This window comes from Chanos chanos, chromosome 13, assembly GCF_902362185.1.
Source record: "Chanos chanos chromosome 13, fChaCha1.1, whole genome shotgun sequence".
NCBI classification, from domain to species: Eukaryota; Metazoa; Chordata; class Actinopteri; order Gonorynchiformes; family Chanidae; genus Chanos; species Chanos chanos.
In genome coordinates this window covers 13,091,585-13,108,933 of record NC_044507.1, presented here as the reverse complement: position 1 = coordinate 13,108,933, position 17,349 = coordinate 13,091,585, and the positions used below count along the sequence as shown (strand labels likewise).

Genomic DNA, 17,349 nt, shown 5'->3' with positions numbered 1-17,349 from the left:
TGCTCCTGCTGTGCTCAGCTAGATACATGTGGTTAACCAGGCCCATTTAACCGTTTCCCTGGAAACAGATCTAGTCTTCCAAAATGGCTCAAAGAATGCTGGGACTGAAACAAAGAGTTCTATGCTAGAGATCCGTTGACTTAGAAATCCATGCGCAAAGACTTTCTTCTCTGATGACTTTCACATGTTCTCCATATCCTTTTCAGTCAGCTTTCACTGTGGAAGCGGTTGATACATGAAACTACGAATCTCCGCCGATTGGCTAATTTCCCTGTGAATAGATAACCTGATTGGCCGAACGCATACCTGCAACTCTCTGTCCGGCACCAGGTTAAGTTCATCACAGCAGTCTCTACAGATGCGTAGGAAGATGTAATCCTTGGTCTTCTCTTCGATCAGGGCCTCGTACACTTTCTCCTTGGTGCTTGCAGGCTGCCCCTGGCCTAGCCGATCCTTGGGGACGGGCAGGAGCAGCACAGAGTTAACCTTGGACATCACCAGTCGTCCTGCCAGCGTGTCTTCCGACAGCGTCTCCGTCAGCTTGAAGCGGGCAAACAGCTGCCCATTCTGGGCGTACTTGGCACCCCCAGAGATGCCTGTCAACATGAAGCTGTTGACCAGCTGGAGGTTAACCTTAATGTTGAACCTGAGGAGAAAAAAGCGGGTTTACTGCGTTGGCACCACAATAAACAACAACAATAAAAAAACAACAACAACAACAACAACAACAACAATGTAAAGACAAGAATTAAATAAAAATGTGTGGTTTTAATCGTCACAGTTCTTCTCCTAGAGGCATCCCAAACTAATCCCTGTCCCATTTCCTACCCACATGATGTTCTGACGTGTGTCTTTTTAAGAAATCTGATTTTAGGATGTCTGAGTGAAGACAAGGACGACGCTCTTGTTTGGGGCCATTTTGTACTGCCTGGCTTACTATAATACAATATGACAGACACAACTGCCTGCTCAGTCTAGAATTAAAAGTACAATACCACATTAGAGGATTATCCTTTAGAAGTTTTTTTTGGGTGCTCATTCTAACAGCCCGAAAATTCACCAATGCACCAAACATGATTGCTCTCCTAAATACATACACACACAACAACAACAACAACAAAAAACAACAAAAAACAAAACAAAACCCGTTCTCAACTAAGCTCCCAAAACTAAGCAGACTGTGTAAAAAAAATGTTTTCTTTCAATTAAACAAACCGTTAAACCGCCTTTCAAACACATAATTGCAATCTAATAAAAAACACAAACATACACCCACGCCAGCTCCATGACATCAGCTGAATATTCCTCAGTTAAGACCACCTGTGACACCTAGTGGTAATCATCATGCACACAGGCAGATTCACTGGACATAACAAGTAACACTCGCAAGACAGTCAGTCACCTGAGATGCACGTTTAAATGGCTTGGGTTAGCATTTCCTCACATCCAAACTGTACTCCTAACCAAAACGATTCAAACACCATAACTAAACTGAAACATGAAATCCTAAATTCAGCATGTTTCAGTTCAGGTTACTAGTAGTTTCAAACACCGATTCACTCTAATGGGGACCCAAATGACTCAAATGCGTATTGAGACTCTAATATAAGTCATTTATACCAACAGCTTTCTTCAAATTCTTAATTAAAAAAAAACCACAGTGGTCTGTTTTAGGGGAAGGCCAAGCACTTGGGGAGGTTCTTACGGAGAAGTTTTGGGAGATATTACTCAAGTGAAGGGTTAACCTTACAGCTACAGAACTCCACATCATTCGCAGGTTTTTGGTCTACTACAGGGTTTCCCAGTCCTTCTCCTGGGGGAGCCCTGCTCTGCACATTTTTTATCTTTCCCTGCTCTGCCTACCTGGCTGAACTCATCAATGGCACTTTTGATTGGCTGAGCACACCTGATTTAATCAAGAGCATGTTAAGCACACTAATCAGGTGTGTTTGAAGCAAGGATAGACAGAAGATATGCAGAGCAGGGGTCCCCCAGGAGCAGGATTGAGAAACAGTGGTCTAACACATACACATCTTGACTCAGCCAATCAAAGCCCTGACAATGATGTGAAAACAGCATTAGGGTTGCTAGTTTCAGACTGATCAAACTTCAGCAGCATTCCAGGAGGAGGACTATTGTGTACTGTCTTTACACTGGTCTGCTCATCAGCACTCACTTGCTAACTTCTTTATACTGCGCGATCTCTTCGATGTAGAGCAGGTCATGAAGGCGGGACTGGTAGTTATCCCGGGTCAAGGTTTTGTCCAGGACAGACTGGGTGAAGAGCTGGTCGGCCGACAGGGGGATCTGGTACCGGCTCAGCAGGCTGCGCTCCAGCTCCGTTGTCTCGTTGGGCTCAAATTCCACAATCGTCTTACAGGACGAATCCCAGCGCTTGGCAGTATTCAGGAGCTGCTGTCGGGCCTGCATTAAGTGTTCCAAATCTGCAGGGGGAGTCAGAGGACAAAATCCGCTTAAGCTTCAACTGAATGTTTCATTAAATGAATCCAATCAAGCATCAACCAAAATACTCAAAATCATTCATTCTGTGACTAGGTAAACTAGGCTGTTAGCTCTGTCTTTAAAAAAGAGTTTTGACAATAAATTCCAATAACGGTTTACTAGTGAAAACCGTCATCGTACACGTGCTAACAGATACATCAAATAATAAACAAATAATCGACGTGGAGTAAACGAAATACAGTTATACCCTCGATAGAGGCGGCATCCACCATAACCCTCTGCATGAGGATGGGCTCGGAGCCGAAATCAAAGACGACCGTCTGACGAAATGTGCCAAAGATCTCTGTGCTGAAGGACACCACCACGGTGTAGAGGCAGTGGTCCAGGCCATTCTGGACCAACTCTGCCCCGCTGCTCCACTCCTGGCACCCGCCCTCAGACACCTCCTGTGGGACCTGAGTTGAGGTGTCACCGGCTGACACGGCCGTGATGGAGAAATGCGGCCGGTTGGCGTCATAGAGCAGGGCGATTCGGTGAAGGGTGCGGGGAGGCTGGGGGAGAGCATCACAGACAGGGGGGGACCCGTTAGCACAAAGTGCCTCGGATGTTACAAATGACTTTCGGTGAGAACATACATTCAAATTTTGAACTTTTTCAGTGTTGGATTACATGGGCAGTTCCTCCTCAAATAAAAAGACCATCGATAAGTCTCATATTACATCTAATGTACTGAAAGGTACATTTTAAAAATCAACCAGCTTACGTTCAACTTCTCGCAATTACTAAATGAGCTTTTCTATGCGTATTTATGATACAAATAAACAAAGGTAATAGCGGGCCCTCTATAATCACTTGATTAACTATGAATCCACAATCGTTCTGAATCTTACCCATAGGTTGAATTTTGAGTTGGAATCGCTCTCTCTTACCTTGCAGTAGAGGGAGAATTTCCAAGAGTGAGATGATTTCTTGGTGGTGACGGTGACCGAGAGATCTGAGCTGTGTTCTACAGTCACTCCCTCCAAACAGTCGTTAAGCTATGAACACACCAGACTCGCACACTTTAGTAAAACAGCAACAACATCCACCGTGTTCTACTAACTCTACTATTCATGATAACTTCAGGGTAAATGACAACAATTTCAGAAAAACAGACACAAAAATAGATTTGGTTTATGCAGTTTTCGCCCACAGTTCTCATACACAGATATTTAACAAAAGCGGCATACACAGACATTTAACACAAAGAAAACCCTTATAATATTCTGCTTTTTTGTTTAGCGTGATGCGTAAGGACAGAGTGTATAACTCGTACCACTCTCTCAGGGGTGAGGGAGTTGATCCATTTCTCAATGAGAGCTTCAATGTAATTTTCGGTGAAATGCCTGCTCTCCTGTTGCTGCTTGAGGCGGATGAGTCTAGAAGCGTAGCGGCGCTGCCACTCCGTTAACTCCTCCTGAGAGTGAGCCGAAGTGCACTGAGCCCCGTACCGGCAGAGTCCCTGCTCCAGAAACCTGTTCAAACAAAGTCGCAGTCCATCAGCGCCGGACCCAACACCTCAACTCTATAAACCTGTTGCAGTCCCTAATTCACAAACCTATGTGAAAACGAAAATGTGCCTATAAAATACATTATAGCTGTATTAAACATCTCCACTCTGAAATATGGCTGTAATATAGCCGTAGGATCAGCCTGAGGCCCTGTTAGCAACAGTCTGCAGGACAAAATCTCCTTGGATAAAGGCAGTACAGTGTATTTCTTAATCCTGGTTTCACTTCTGGATTCATGTACTTAATTTGGACTATAAGGCAAAATTTGCCAACGGTACCTTTGAAAGATGTTCACAGACAACACATTTGGCAGAAAAGACTACAGTCCCTGAAAGCAGCAACACTTGGCAAAGTTTATAATTCCCTCACAGAGAAAACACAGTAATGAAATGGCTTCATAGATTAACCACATCTCCAGTGGTGGGACTCTGCAACGCAGAGGGTACCTTTTACACAATGTGTACTCCTCACTACTGGTGACTCCTCGAGGAGGAGGACGAAACCGCCAGCCCTCTTGAACATCTGTTTAAAGAGAGAGAAGAAAGGGGAAGAGAAAGAAAAAGATAACATGTCAGTGCATAGACCCATGCTGACTATACAGTCATAAGATCACAGACAAAAAAAAAAAAAAAAAAAAAAACCCTGTTTTTTGTGAAACTGATGTGGTCACTACTCATCTCACCCTCGTCGTTCTCCTCCGTGAAGTCAGATGTCATCTCAACACTTGCGGCCTACAAGTCAAATGAACTTTGAGTCATAAGTACATTCTAGACATCACCACAAAATCAGCATAGAATCCTCTACGAGACAAGATAAGCATTTAAAGTAAAGGGGAGGGGTGTAAGCGTAACTATAAACTATTTACATATTTCCGTTTTAAAAGGAAGAACCCGAGTTCTTGGACACTTGACTTTTAGACAGACTTTTGCTTTAGGTGGCCAGGATGTCGGGGCACAGCCTTTGGCACGTAAGGACACGCCCATCATCCGTTCTTAAACGGAGCCTTTTAGCGTATGGCTGAAATGGAAACAGTGAGTTAAACATATGGGAATTGAATAAACTCACCTCAACTTCAGAAAGGAGCATTTTCAACCTTGTCATGTCCTTTGTCATAATTCCATTCTGTGGAGAAACATAACTTCTTTAAGACTCCGGATATTAAAATTGTTCCTTAAAATGTACTACTCTGACCTGTGTTGTTCTATCCTTTGCATTCTCCTTCACATCTTACTTCTCTTACCTTACATTTTAGAAGACTAAACTAAAACACACATTATTATGGAATAAATAAAAAAAATAAATGAATAAGTAAGAACATTATGCCACGACTGCCATTTTTGCTGCATCGCACAGGCGATTATTATGATAACTGAATAATTGTGTTTTGTTAAGCATCTCAGAAAAATAAATACATAAATAAGCGACTGAACGAACCAGTGGCTCCCCACACAGTGCCTTGGAGAGGACCCTGTAGATCTCCTGAAGGCTGCCATCCACCACCATGCTCTGCAGAACAGCCTTGAAACTGCAGTCGCCTTTAGTTGGCTCCTCAGCCAGGACTGCACAAACAGGACCACACATGAGCAGGCCTGACCACAGTCCAATACAAAATCAACTCCCTTACTGTACAAGCAGGAATGTGAATCAGCCCCGCACGACACTGACTCGGACTTTGAGTATTGGCCTACACGAATCTACGCTTCTGATCACGATGTAGTGGAAATTTACCTAGCATTAATATAGACGCTTCTATTATTGGGCTCTCCACCTTCTGGACTATTCTATGGAAGGGACTGTTGGCTGCTCTGGGAGGACACTCTGACCTGACCCTTGGTTGATAGGAGGGGTTGCAAGGGTTCAGAGAGGACCCAAAGGCACCTGGAAGTCTATGACAGTCTCTATTTCCATAAATACCATGTGAGGACCTCATGTGCAATAGGTATGAGGGGTGTATTTATTAATATTTTAAGATTTAATAACCCTGATAAAAGCTTCAACATAAGTTCTGACACTTTAACTCTTATGCAACTTGATAGTGGGGAGTCTAGCCAATGAAATGAAGTATTTCTGTCGTTTCTCTCTACCATCTTCAAGGACATATGAGAAACGGATCTTATGACAATAATACATATGTCTGGAATGTTCCGGAAAGATGCCAAGGGCTACAAAACATGATTGTTTTGTCTAATTATTTGTGCCAGTTTGGCTGGGGGCAGACAGTGCTCTTTGGCTCTAGTTCACCTCTTTACATAATATACTCTGTTCAAATGATCCTCTGGCAAGTCTCTTCTCCAGTCCTTACCAGGATCAAGATCATATACAATTCAGCCTCTTCCATACAAGTGTTTGCCTATGCAAGCCCACACTTTTGGTTAAGATCTAAGTCTTTTGTAAAGAACGACATGTAGAGAGTTTTTGAAAGGACCACAGCCGATGGGGAAAAGAGGTTCTGAGATTCAAATGTTTAAGTTTACGGTGCTTTCGTTCATTTCTGGTATTTTCAGATCTTTTTTTTTTTTAAATAGGTAAAAGGAAACTGACAACACACTGGCTGAAACAGAGAGACATAAGGAGCAGGTTCCAACGAGAATGAACTATAATGATCATTTTCTTGTCAGTCAGTATCCTCAGCGTGTAATAATCATAAGAAATGGCTTGTGTGTTTGTTTCTTTGCCTTCAAAATGTCCATGTGTGCCAGATTCTAAAGGTTATTTTGCCTTTTTTTTTCTTTTATGGTTTCAGACACAACACTATTAAAACTAAAATTAAAAAAAAACAACAACTCCTTGTTCCAGGTTGAATATGCTTTACATAATTAAGCTAGCACATTCTTTTGCAATAGCTTCACATTTGTTTATAACAAGTGTAATTTTTTTGTTTGTTTGAAACACAATCTATAAATCTGCTTTACTTTTACACTACTTTCGAGTGCACATTGTAAATTTTCCAGTCTTGACACTGGTGTGCATTCGTATGTATACAATACTAAACTTCAGTTAATCTCCAGAGAAGACTGATTTTTTGAATGGTCAAAATGGTCTCTGAAATTGATATTTTCATATGTTATTCAACATTCACAAATCAAAACATTCCTAAACAACTGGCATAAGAACGGTCAGAAATGAACAGGTAAGTGATCCCTTTCTTGCATACAAATACATAACAGCCTACAATTCATACTCATACTGAGAGACAAAGATAAGTGACTTATTATTTAGGAAGTGTGTTTCACTTTGTGGTCACATGGTGATCAGCTACATTTCTGATCTACTCACTCAGCAATGGACTGACACCAGAAAATGTTATCATCACACTAAAAGGTGGTGCATCTATAATGAGGTCTTACTCACCACGCTTACAGTCCTCATCTGCTTGATCATAGTTTTTCTGTTGGAGAAAAGCAACAGTTGAGCTAATTTGTTTAAGTACAGAAAAAAAACAACAAAATATTTTTTTTTGGCAGAAATATACATTTTACAACCAAATAAGCAAACACAAATTTGTTATAAGCAAACACAAAGTCATTCCAACCCTGGACAGGATACACGATAACTAAAATATTAAAGGTTATTTGGGGCACAAGTGCAATGCAAATGATGAGTGCAAGATGCAAATGACTTGTTTTTCCCATTAAAGTAAAGCAAGCCCAAACCCTTCAATCTTGCCAAAATGATTTCAACTGAAAATCAAAGTGTAGATCCCCAAAATTATTTCACTGAAAAGGGACAAATGTACACGCATTGCCTTCTCCTTCCCGTTCTAGTACGACTCACCAGCTGGAGGAGGGCTGCTATCCTGTAGAGCAGGGCCCGGTTAAGGAGGGCTGTTGTGCCTGGGCAAGGGGGTTGATGCCCCAAGGCCAACAGGGCCTCTGTACTGTGGGCCACCGCATTCTCATATTCCTTTTTCACTAATGACCCAATGGCTTCTTCACATGACTTCTGTGGCCTCCTGTCCTCCATGACTCTGGGACAGAGTGTCTGAACAAGGAGAAGTTAAAGGTGGGGAAGTCAAAATTTAACATGACAAAAAAAGGGACAATCACAAAACACTTCTGTAAACTGACCACAAACACGCAAGTTCTTCATGACGTAGATGTGTTAAAAATAACTGAAACAGGTAACTCTGTTACATGCAAAAATGAGATGCTGAGATACAATGATGCAAACAATTATGGTTGTCAAGCAAAGGAAAATAATTTTGATTTAATTTCATCATGGATAATCTCACACTGTTCAAGAGTTGGCTGTACAGCAACTGTGCCGTCGAATCATTTTTCCTTTTTCATAATAATTAGGTCGCAGCTGTACCTTCCAGCTGGACTGCATTAGTTAGAAGCTGTGCCTCTCCACTTGGATTTTCCATGAATTTTAGACCAAGAGATGCCAATAGGGAAAGCTTGAGAAACGTGCAACTTTTGTACACAGCAAGTAAATATCGTAAGAAAACGGAGGTATCGTCGCAAGCCAGCCAGATTCACATGACAGTTATACAAGCTCTGTTGTCACACTGTTTGTTAAAAGTTGCAAAACCATTACAGCCAAGTTTTTTGTAAAGAATAGTATGTCACCCATGCCCCCCCCCCCGCCCCCCTCCACCCCGGCCACGCTGACGAGAAGTAATAAACGTCAACAAAGGACTTTCCCCAATAACAGACAACAGAAGTTAAACAAATCGATCGCTTACACCTCAAATCAAATGTTTTGTTTCTTTATTCGTGAGCAAGCGCTAGGGTAAAATGAAAGTTACTTGCACATGTAAACGTTGGGGAAAATGCGTAGCGATATGCACGCACAAAAGCTTTGCATGTTTCTTGCGAGCCAAGCACAGCTCATGCGAGGCATACGGCCAGTGATATCTCTGGATACGGGCTCTGTTTGAAATATATTTATTTGACGGAGAGATCGCGGTGTTTTTATAATTTACGATACACGTGTCGGTAAATCAAACGCTGCTTCAGCTAAACTATAAAACGTTAACTCCAGGAGACGTTTACGTTCTTAGAGCTAGAGAAGTGGGCAGAAAATATGAAAAGAGGTTTCGATAACATCAACCTATAACACGCTGTATATATCCGTTTGCCTAATTACTGACGATCACACCAAAAAAGGTAACATACAGACTAAGAAAAATATAAACAATCTATATTTGGATACCGGGTCAGTTAATAATAGATGTCCCGTCTGAGCGTGCTACATGTCCATCAAGTGTGGAAAAACATCAACCACATTCTAGTGTTTGCTTGCAACACGACACTGAAACGTTGTTTTCTCCAAAGGTCGACATCAATCGTGTCACGAATTGTTTTCATGCTACTCGGTCAAAACATTTCAGATTCCCTGCGTACTGTCGTGAAGATTTAGTGGCTTTCTTTAAAAATCTGAGAACAATCAGCGACGCCTGCCAGCCATGTAGCTAAGCGTATCGCCAGTTAGCTTGGCTACTTTATCTGCGATGTAGCTTGGCACCTAGCTGGGTTAGCTATGCTAACTACCTCCCATGGCCTTGAGCTACACCCGCCCCCGTACATAAAACTGCGAGCTGTCCAACACTCCTTTAAAACCACATAATGCATGACATATCAGATCTACTATGGGAGTTTCTGCATTCCAGTCAAGTGAAAATCCGAAGCCTATCGGGACATTCAATTCGTAAATGATCCAGCTAGCTGACTAGCTAGCTATCCGCTTAGCAAAGCCAGTTAGCTAACTGCAGAGCTACCCCACCAGGGCTGCGGTTCGGGCCTTATTATAATTCGACTTATATTGCACAGGAGATGCATGAATATTTACATTTTGATGCACGATAAGTACGCTTTCTGCCATAGCTTGCGTTATGAACATAGCACAGACTCTTGTCCCAAATCTCTGAGGTGCCCAGCTGGAAGGTCTTGGAGGAAGTCTGCACTTACCTAGCTTTACTTTCTACGCCATCTTGGATCCACTTGTCAGCCCTTCGCATGGCATTATGGTCAAATATTTCTCCTGCCCGCTTCCTGGAAAAAACTGCTCATGTAAACGTACACAACAAGAATCTATAGTGCCAGCATATATCTTGTGTTCACTCTGTAAACAATACATAATGTAATTCTCATATAATAGTCTACTTTTGTTTTACATAGTCTGGCTGTCTGAACCATAATACCATGATGAGACTCCTCCATCTCAACTGACGTTATTGCTTCATAGATACGGAGATGCTGAGGAGCATTAGCAGAAGCAACACAGAGATAATTTAGACTGTAATTAGTTGTGCTCAAAGGAGACAAACTTTCTCAGGGTGCTCTGGTTCCTGTGTTGTCCAAATATAGAGCCATTTGGACTAAGCAAGGTAAAACAATTCCATTACATGGGAATTGTAGTGCCAAAATTAAATTTTATCGGAAGGCCAAACTTGGGAATGTCCTGAGGACTGTTACTCACAAACACTCATAATACACAGTTACTCACAAATGTCTCATTCATCCACAGTTCTAGCACTCACACTGGTTTTCCTCATTGTCCCCAGTCATTTATGTATTGAAATTCACCCTACTGCCATGTACAGGTTATCGTTGCACTGTCCCTGTTTTAATTTGTAGTTAGTCGGAGCACCAGTTGTGTTTCCACACTTGTTTAGCTCATCACATGATGCTATACATCCATTTCCATAATATTCAGCAAGAATATTTCCACACTGGATGTTTGCTGTATGTTACAGCTGAACTCAAATTTCTCAGACCTAGTCTAACCTGGGGATTGCCTTTCGTAGAAAATAGAATTTGTCATTCTACACATTACTTGTTCAAAGTGAGTACTCATTTTAGTCACACATTCAAAACAGGTAGTAAGGTCAATGCACACTCTATCTTAAATATGCAAATTTAAATTGTGAAGGAGTATGTGGTAAATAAACTTACAAACACACACACACACACACGCACGCACACACACACACACACACACACACACACACACACACACAGTTACAGCTTAACAACAAAAAAAGACAAAGCAAATATAATTAAAAAAAAAAAAGCTTAGATATATCATCACCCTGTCTATACCTTTTGTGGTATATCATCTCTAATGTTTTGCAAATACATCCTGAGTAGTAAGAGTGAATATCGAATAAGTTAAATTATTCTCAGACCCATTATGCAATATACATTATATTCATGATATTGTCGCCTCTGATGATCTGACTGACAAACCCCCCCCCCCCCCCCCCCCCCCCCCCCCCCCCCCCCCCATCCATACAATCCCTCACCCCGCTCTCTTGTGTGCACTCTATGGATTTGCATCTCTCCTTTTTAATTTTTTTTTTTTTTTCACTTTTTTGTGGTAAAATGGGAGGTAACACCAATAAAATATAGCTGAATTAACTGTTGTAATGATATATTTGCAAGTGAGTTTTTGAGATATAGCCAGTCTCAGTATAGTAAAACTTCTACGATTACACAATGGGCCATTTTTGGTCCAGTTGTTCCAGTGTGTTGGACATGACCGAAATACCAGCTTATTGTTGTTATGATTAAGTGTACAGTTGGTAACTGAGACTTGTACGCTGCAATTTGCCAGCACAAGACTTCACTTTTGATTAAACATGATGCTGACATGAATCCACTCTCTGGAAATGACTTGTATGTCTGACAATATAGGTGAGGCCTAAGCTGATCTTTTAAATAATGATTAATTAGATTCGGGCTTCACGTTGGCTCAGTGGTTAGCACTGCTCCCTAATAGCAAGAAGACCCTGGGTTTGAATCCTGGCCGTCTCAGGCCCTTTCTGTGTGGAGTTTGCATTGGTTTCCTCTCACCACAAAGACATGCATGCTAAGATTAGTACTCCTGTCAGTGACCTTGACCAAGGCACAAGCAAAAAGACCCAGAATTGGTCCCTGGCTGCCTACTGCTCATACTGTGTGTGTGTGAGAGAGTGTTTGATCTCAGATTTACATCACTGTTTTTTGTTCTGTTTTTTGCTGTTGTTGTTGTTGTTGTTTTCCATCTGATTCGGTTTGGTTCTTTTGTTGAATTTCCAGTACGTTTTTTTGGCTTGTGAAAAAATCCCTAGGCCAAGGGGTTTGGAATTAGACATAAAGACCACTCTGGCAAATAAGCACGTTTCAGGTGTCATTCACCTGTACAACTACACTGCAGTTTGCATGAAACGGACTGAAGACCACTCATGTCCCTTTTCGGGAGACAATCGGGTACAGAATAACCTTTCACCAAAGTGCAGACGAATCGAATTTTGGAATTCATCAAACTTGGACCTGAACTGTTCCTCAGTCGTAAAAGTGCCCAGTGTAGAGCACTTGTCGAAAGTAAAAGGATCATTATACTGTGGTACATTGACAGTAGTGGGTCGAAACAAGGTATCAGTAGTGCCGCCCAGTGTTAGAAGCTTGCAGAATGAAATCTCCCTGTCTGGGCGCAACGCTGTTTCAGGACAATCTCAAAGCTGCAACTGAGCATCCCGCTACGGAGTAGCCAGTGACTGACAGCTATTTGAATTCTGTTCTGTCGGAGACAAGGAGAGAAGCGGCGCACATGAGGAGCTAGAAAGAACAATGATGCTGAATCTAAATATTTTGCACAAATTCTCAGATCTGTGTTGCCGTTTCCGCTCTGGGGCAAGTGCCGTGTAAGGTGCGCAAAGTGGAGTGCTCCGCGCTGTATGATAGGAGGAATGTTTTGAGGAATTTTAGTGTTGAAAAGGTTAATTACTCTTCTCCTCATTCTTGGTGAGCCATACTGAAGAGAAGCGGTTGTATATTTTTAACTCTTCCGTCTGTTTCCAGTGTGGACTGGAATATCGCTGTAATTTCAGTGTGTTCATTTAATTTCCATTGTAAAGAAACGTTAACGTATTTTCGTTTTTTTCGAAGATCACATGATGTATTTCTTTTTGATATAGCCAAGAGGAGTGAACAACAACAAATGAGGAAAGCTGTTTTGTAGCTTATGTGCCTGTGTATTGTTTCTAACTACGTGGACTATTTATATGTGCCGCCAAATGCTTGAATTGTAAGGCACTGCATCACGTTTGCTGTCGAAAATCAACCCCTAGTCGTGGAGGCTCACCCAACAACGGGAAACTGAAGAGATAAGAAAATGTTGATGAAGGAATACAGAATATGTATGCCTCTAACAGTGGAAGAGGTAAGTACCTATTGCGCCTGGGCATGCAACCTGCTTACACATGGAGTGCCATCTGCTACATGACTTTTGAGCTGAACTATTAAACCACCAAAATGTTACAATGGCTTTTGTTTTGAGAGAGGGAAAGAGAGAGAGGGAAAGAGAGAGAGATCCTGTCGTTGTAGTGAAGAAAGTACGGAATAAGGCAGAGCACATCATAGCATAGATCACATGAATTTTGTTTCAAAATCATTCGATGTGTGAACCACACAATAAATGATCCGATTATAAGATTTAGAGACAGTAATAGATATTGTGCAAGTTTAGGACCATCTAGCGCATCTGACGCTTAATCCAATAGGGAACCAATTCACTTAAAAATGTGTTCACGATGGTGTCACATGATCTCTACCAGGGGAAATAATGTATAATTCTCTCCAACCTAAACTTTTCCCTTGTCCCGCACCACTGTATTGTCTAAGGGGAGAACCTAGTGCACTGGAATGAGACCACTTGGTGGTGCCATTGTAACTTTGGTGAGACCAATTACAGCTTCCGTTTAATTCGTAAGAAAGTAGACTGCACGGCAGTGCCGTTAAATTTTGTGGCTTCTAATGTGACAACCAGTACTTCAGTATTAACTGTTTTAAAGTGAGAAAACTTTTAAAACAGAATTTAAATATTTAAATTGCCAGATTTGTAGTTTTGTTACATTTGTGAGGCTTTCAGTGAATTTAAGACAAGTTTTAAGTTTGATGAATCAATGAACTTTCCGAACAGAATGTAGTTTTGACTATCGCAGTTTTTCTAAGCTGTGACAGATCAATTATATCTTAAAAAGGGGCTTTTTCAAAAAAGTAATTTGCTGAGATGAACGGAGCAAGAGAGTGCTTTCTTCATGATTGTGCTCCATTGAGCCAGCATCACTAGATGAATATTGTGTTTGCATGACCAGTTTCATGACCTCATTATACACTCTGCCATCCATGTACACAGTAACTAATATATGGTGGTTGGAAAATAGAGAGTAAGTCGAGGGTGAAAATTTCCATTCAGAGCATGTCTGTGTGTCTTGGAAACCATGGAAGGTTCTAGTGGCCCGAGGCAACCTTTGAAGGTGATATACCATTATAAGTACTCCATAACCAGGGGTCAACAATATGGACATGTTAAATTGAACAAGTCACAGATGGTGCAGAAGGTCAGGTTTAGCGGAACTTTCCGGAGACAGGGAGAACATGTGACTTCTGCAGCCCATCACCAGATCATTTCTCCTAGCACATCAAGACTTCACATACCATACATGTGCATTTTTTTTTTTTACTTAAGAATTCCCTGAACTTCATATAAGCCATATTTGGATTAGGGTCATATATCATCTCTGTGACTCCCTAGGAATCAGATTGCTTTTGAGGTTGTTTTATGAACTTTATGATTCTTTAACTGTATCCACCAAAGGCCATCTGAATCCCTAGAAATTGCTGAATCACTGCTTGGCAGTCGTTTGTTGTGGTTAATTTTTCTGTTTTCCTTTATGCATGCACTCTACGTCATATATATATATAACTTGGAACTATAAGTCTGTTTTATTTCATCTTTATTCTGGAGGAATATGAACTGTAGGAAATCGAACTAGTATCGTTTACCTTAACACAGATGAAAAAAAATTGCATTGACAAGTTTTGTTTCCATGGTGACAAGGGTTTTTTTTTGTCTCATATTGAAGACAGGAAATTATCTTGGCTCAATTTTAAAGTGCCCTATTATGGGAAGAAAATTTAACTTTTGTATTGGAATGAAAGAGAAGTTATGTAGTTCATATGTAGTTTAATCAACAAGCTCCCTTGTGTTGCTCTTAAAGAATCACATTTTTCCTCTCTTTGCCCTTTTTTTAAAAATCTTATTACATGTAGTTTGTAGTATAATTATTCAGATAACAGGGTAAACTTTGTACTCTAATCAGAAAGTTGAGTGGCCTCTACACATTGCAGACTGCACACCTCACATTTTCTCCATTTCAAATAAAGACCATATTTCACTGGAGTAAATGAAATGAAGTCTCCGCACAGCAAAGATTTTGAAAGAACAACTAATCTTTTTGTAGCTCTTATCGGCATGTTACAAAAATGACTGCAGTAGCTTTGTGCTTTTCAAGCCATCTGTTGACTGACACACCAGATGTATTTTGCGATGGCAGTATTTGGCTGGTAAAATGTACTAGGACATCTTTGGGAGAGGATGATAGGCCACAATTCTTTTTCTTTTTTCTTCAGAAGCTTAATTAAAGGCCTTTGATTCCGATGGTTAGGAAGTTGCAATCATTCTTATGCAATCAGTTACCACAATGTTCAGTGTAACAAAATAGTTTAATGTTATTACAGCCTGCTGTTACCCAATAAACTTTTACTAATATTTTTTGTTTGAATAATGCTAGCACATGGTTCCATGCTCCATGATTTATCTATCGTTTTTACTGTAACTAAGCCTCCCTTAAGGTCTGGATATTGGGCTTGAGTTTGATTTTAGAAGCAATTACACTGTTAACTGGTACATAGTTTTACAAGCTACCACCATGTAATTGTCAGTTTATTCACTGATGTGGCACAAAAAACAAAAAAAGAAGAATTGGTCAGTAGGTATGTCATAGCAGAAACTAAGATCAACTTCATGGTATAACAGAGGCAAGACTGCACTATAAGCACATTTGTGCAGGTGCTCAGCATTGCAGTGCACTGGAGAAGTCCTGAATATAGTGAATAAAGATACATATAATATTCAAAATATTCTTTCTATCTGGGTATTTCTCTTCAGTGATGTGAACTAATACCATTAAGCCTTTATATTTATTGTGAAGGGTTTAAGTTAGTTCTTATCTGCAGTCCCTGAGGCAAGAGAGTGACATATTTTTTTGAGATAACCATATCCACTCTCCTAGGATATATTTGCACTAGTATTTGATGAGGAACAGCCGAGAGGCATGACTGCCAACTGCTTACCATTTTGTTATCACATTCAGTTAGATTATGGGTACTCCTCACCAGCACTGAACGGTTCTGCTCCGCATGAATAATTCAGGGAAGCTATAGGACTGCCAGGGGGTTTGAATTACATGTAGAATAAATGCTTACTTTAAGTAAGATATTAAAAGTGATAAATATGGCAAATTGTGATTCTTTTGTCAGTATTTGTTTCCCTTTTTTCAGTTTTTCCAGTTTTCAGGTTTTTCAGTTCCTGACCTTCTGTTTTCTGGATATGTTTTCAAAAGGCTTGTGGACTGTCATAATCCGTTCTAGATGGAGAATCTGTTTGTTGTCTCTAAGGCTACATGCAGCAAACTGGGCTCATAGTTGGCATATGTATCATATACTAATCCCTAAAAGTGGCTACTGTCAGGGCCTTTGAATAGGATGGTTTAGAGTAGGGTGGGATATCTTCAGTTAATATCTAGGTTACCCTTTGCTACACACACATACAGTGTTGAAGTAGCCTAATCTTTACAGGTGTACTGAGTATTGAATAAATGTGGTGACTAAACTTGCAGAGAATGGTCTCCTGGATGATGGACAAAAAAAAAACAGTTTTCACACAATACACCAACTTTGTGTTCTGTACTTAATATAAAAAAAAGGAAATTGCTCTAGATAAGTATTAAGTAGAAGGCCATACATATATGGGTTGTGTAACACCTGCATTTAGGTTCTGATTCTTTACTCATGTTCATTCAAAAGTGTTGGTGGTCAGAGCTACACGCTCAGGCCTGCTTATCTGTCATACTGTGATTGAACCAAGTACGAATGACCTTTTCTGACTGGGCATAAAGCATTTTCTTTCTGCTTAATTAACTCAGCCCTACCTTGATATAAAAAATAGATAGAAACCTGGACCATGGCTGGTCTTGCTACGCAGTTTTCTTTCTTTTCTTTTTTTTTTAATCTGCTTGGGGCCGGAGACAGTGAGACGTTTAGACATAATTACCTCATTATAAAACAATTAAAACATTTGCAATGTTTGTGCTTTTTAAGTTCTCTTGTGATTGGATGGGCTGGGCCACAATATTGTGAACGGCTCATTAACAGCCTTTTCAAATATCAGACATGCTTGGTAACAAGAGGGCTCTGGTCTTCAAACAACACAGCTGAACAGATAAAACACAGAATTCTAGGATCTGAGTGCGTACAATTATCATAAGGATCACTGCATTTCTAATTTG

At 40.6% G+C, this 17,349-nt stretch overlaps 1 protein-coding gene across 1 annotated transcript in view; it reads right to left on the bottom strand.

Moving 5' to 3' along the window:
• helz (helicase with zinc finger) overlaps positions 1 to 7,990 on the bottom strand; it is a 30,593-nt gene extending 22,603 nt beyond the window's left edge. The window contains exons 1-11 of the mRNA XM_030790035.1: positions 7,788 to 7,990; positions 7,365 to 7,401; positions 5,448 to 5,572; positions 5,079 to 5,135; positions 4,696 to 4,744; positions 4,460 to 4,535; positions 3,779 to 3,977; positions 3,393 to 3,500; positions 2,711 to 3,014; positions 2,177 to 2,444; positions 307 to 646 (exon numbers count right to left, since the gene is read on the bottom strand). Coding sequence (XP_030645895.1) covers positions 307 to 646; positions 2,177 to 2,444; positions 2,711 to 3,014; positions 3,393 to 3,500; positions 3,779 to 3,977; positions 4,460 to 4,535; positions 4,696 to 4,744; positions 5,079 to 5,135; positions 5,448 to 5,572; positions 7,365 to 7,401; positions 7,788 to 7,976 — 1,752 coding nt within the window. The 5' untranslated portion in view covers positions 7,977 to 7,990. The remainder of the gene's footprint in view (positions 1 to 306; positions 647 to 2,176; positions 2,445 to 2,710; positions 3,015 to 3,392; positions 3,501 to 3,778; positions 3,978 to 4,459; positions 4,536 to 4,695; positions 4,745 to 5,078; positions 5,136 to 5,447; positions 5,573 to 7,364; positions 7,402 to 7,787) is intronic.
• Between the last annotated feature and the right edge of the window lie 9,359 nt (positions 7,991 to 17,349).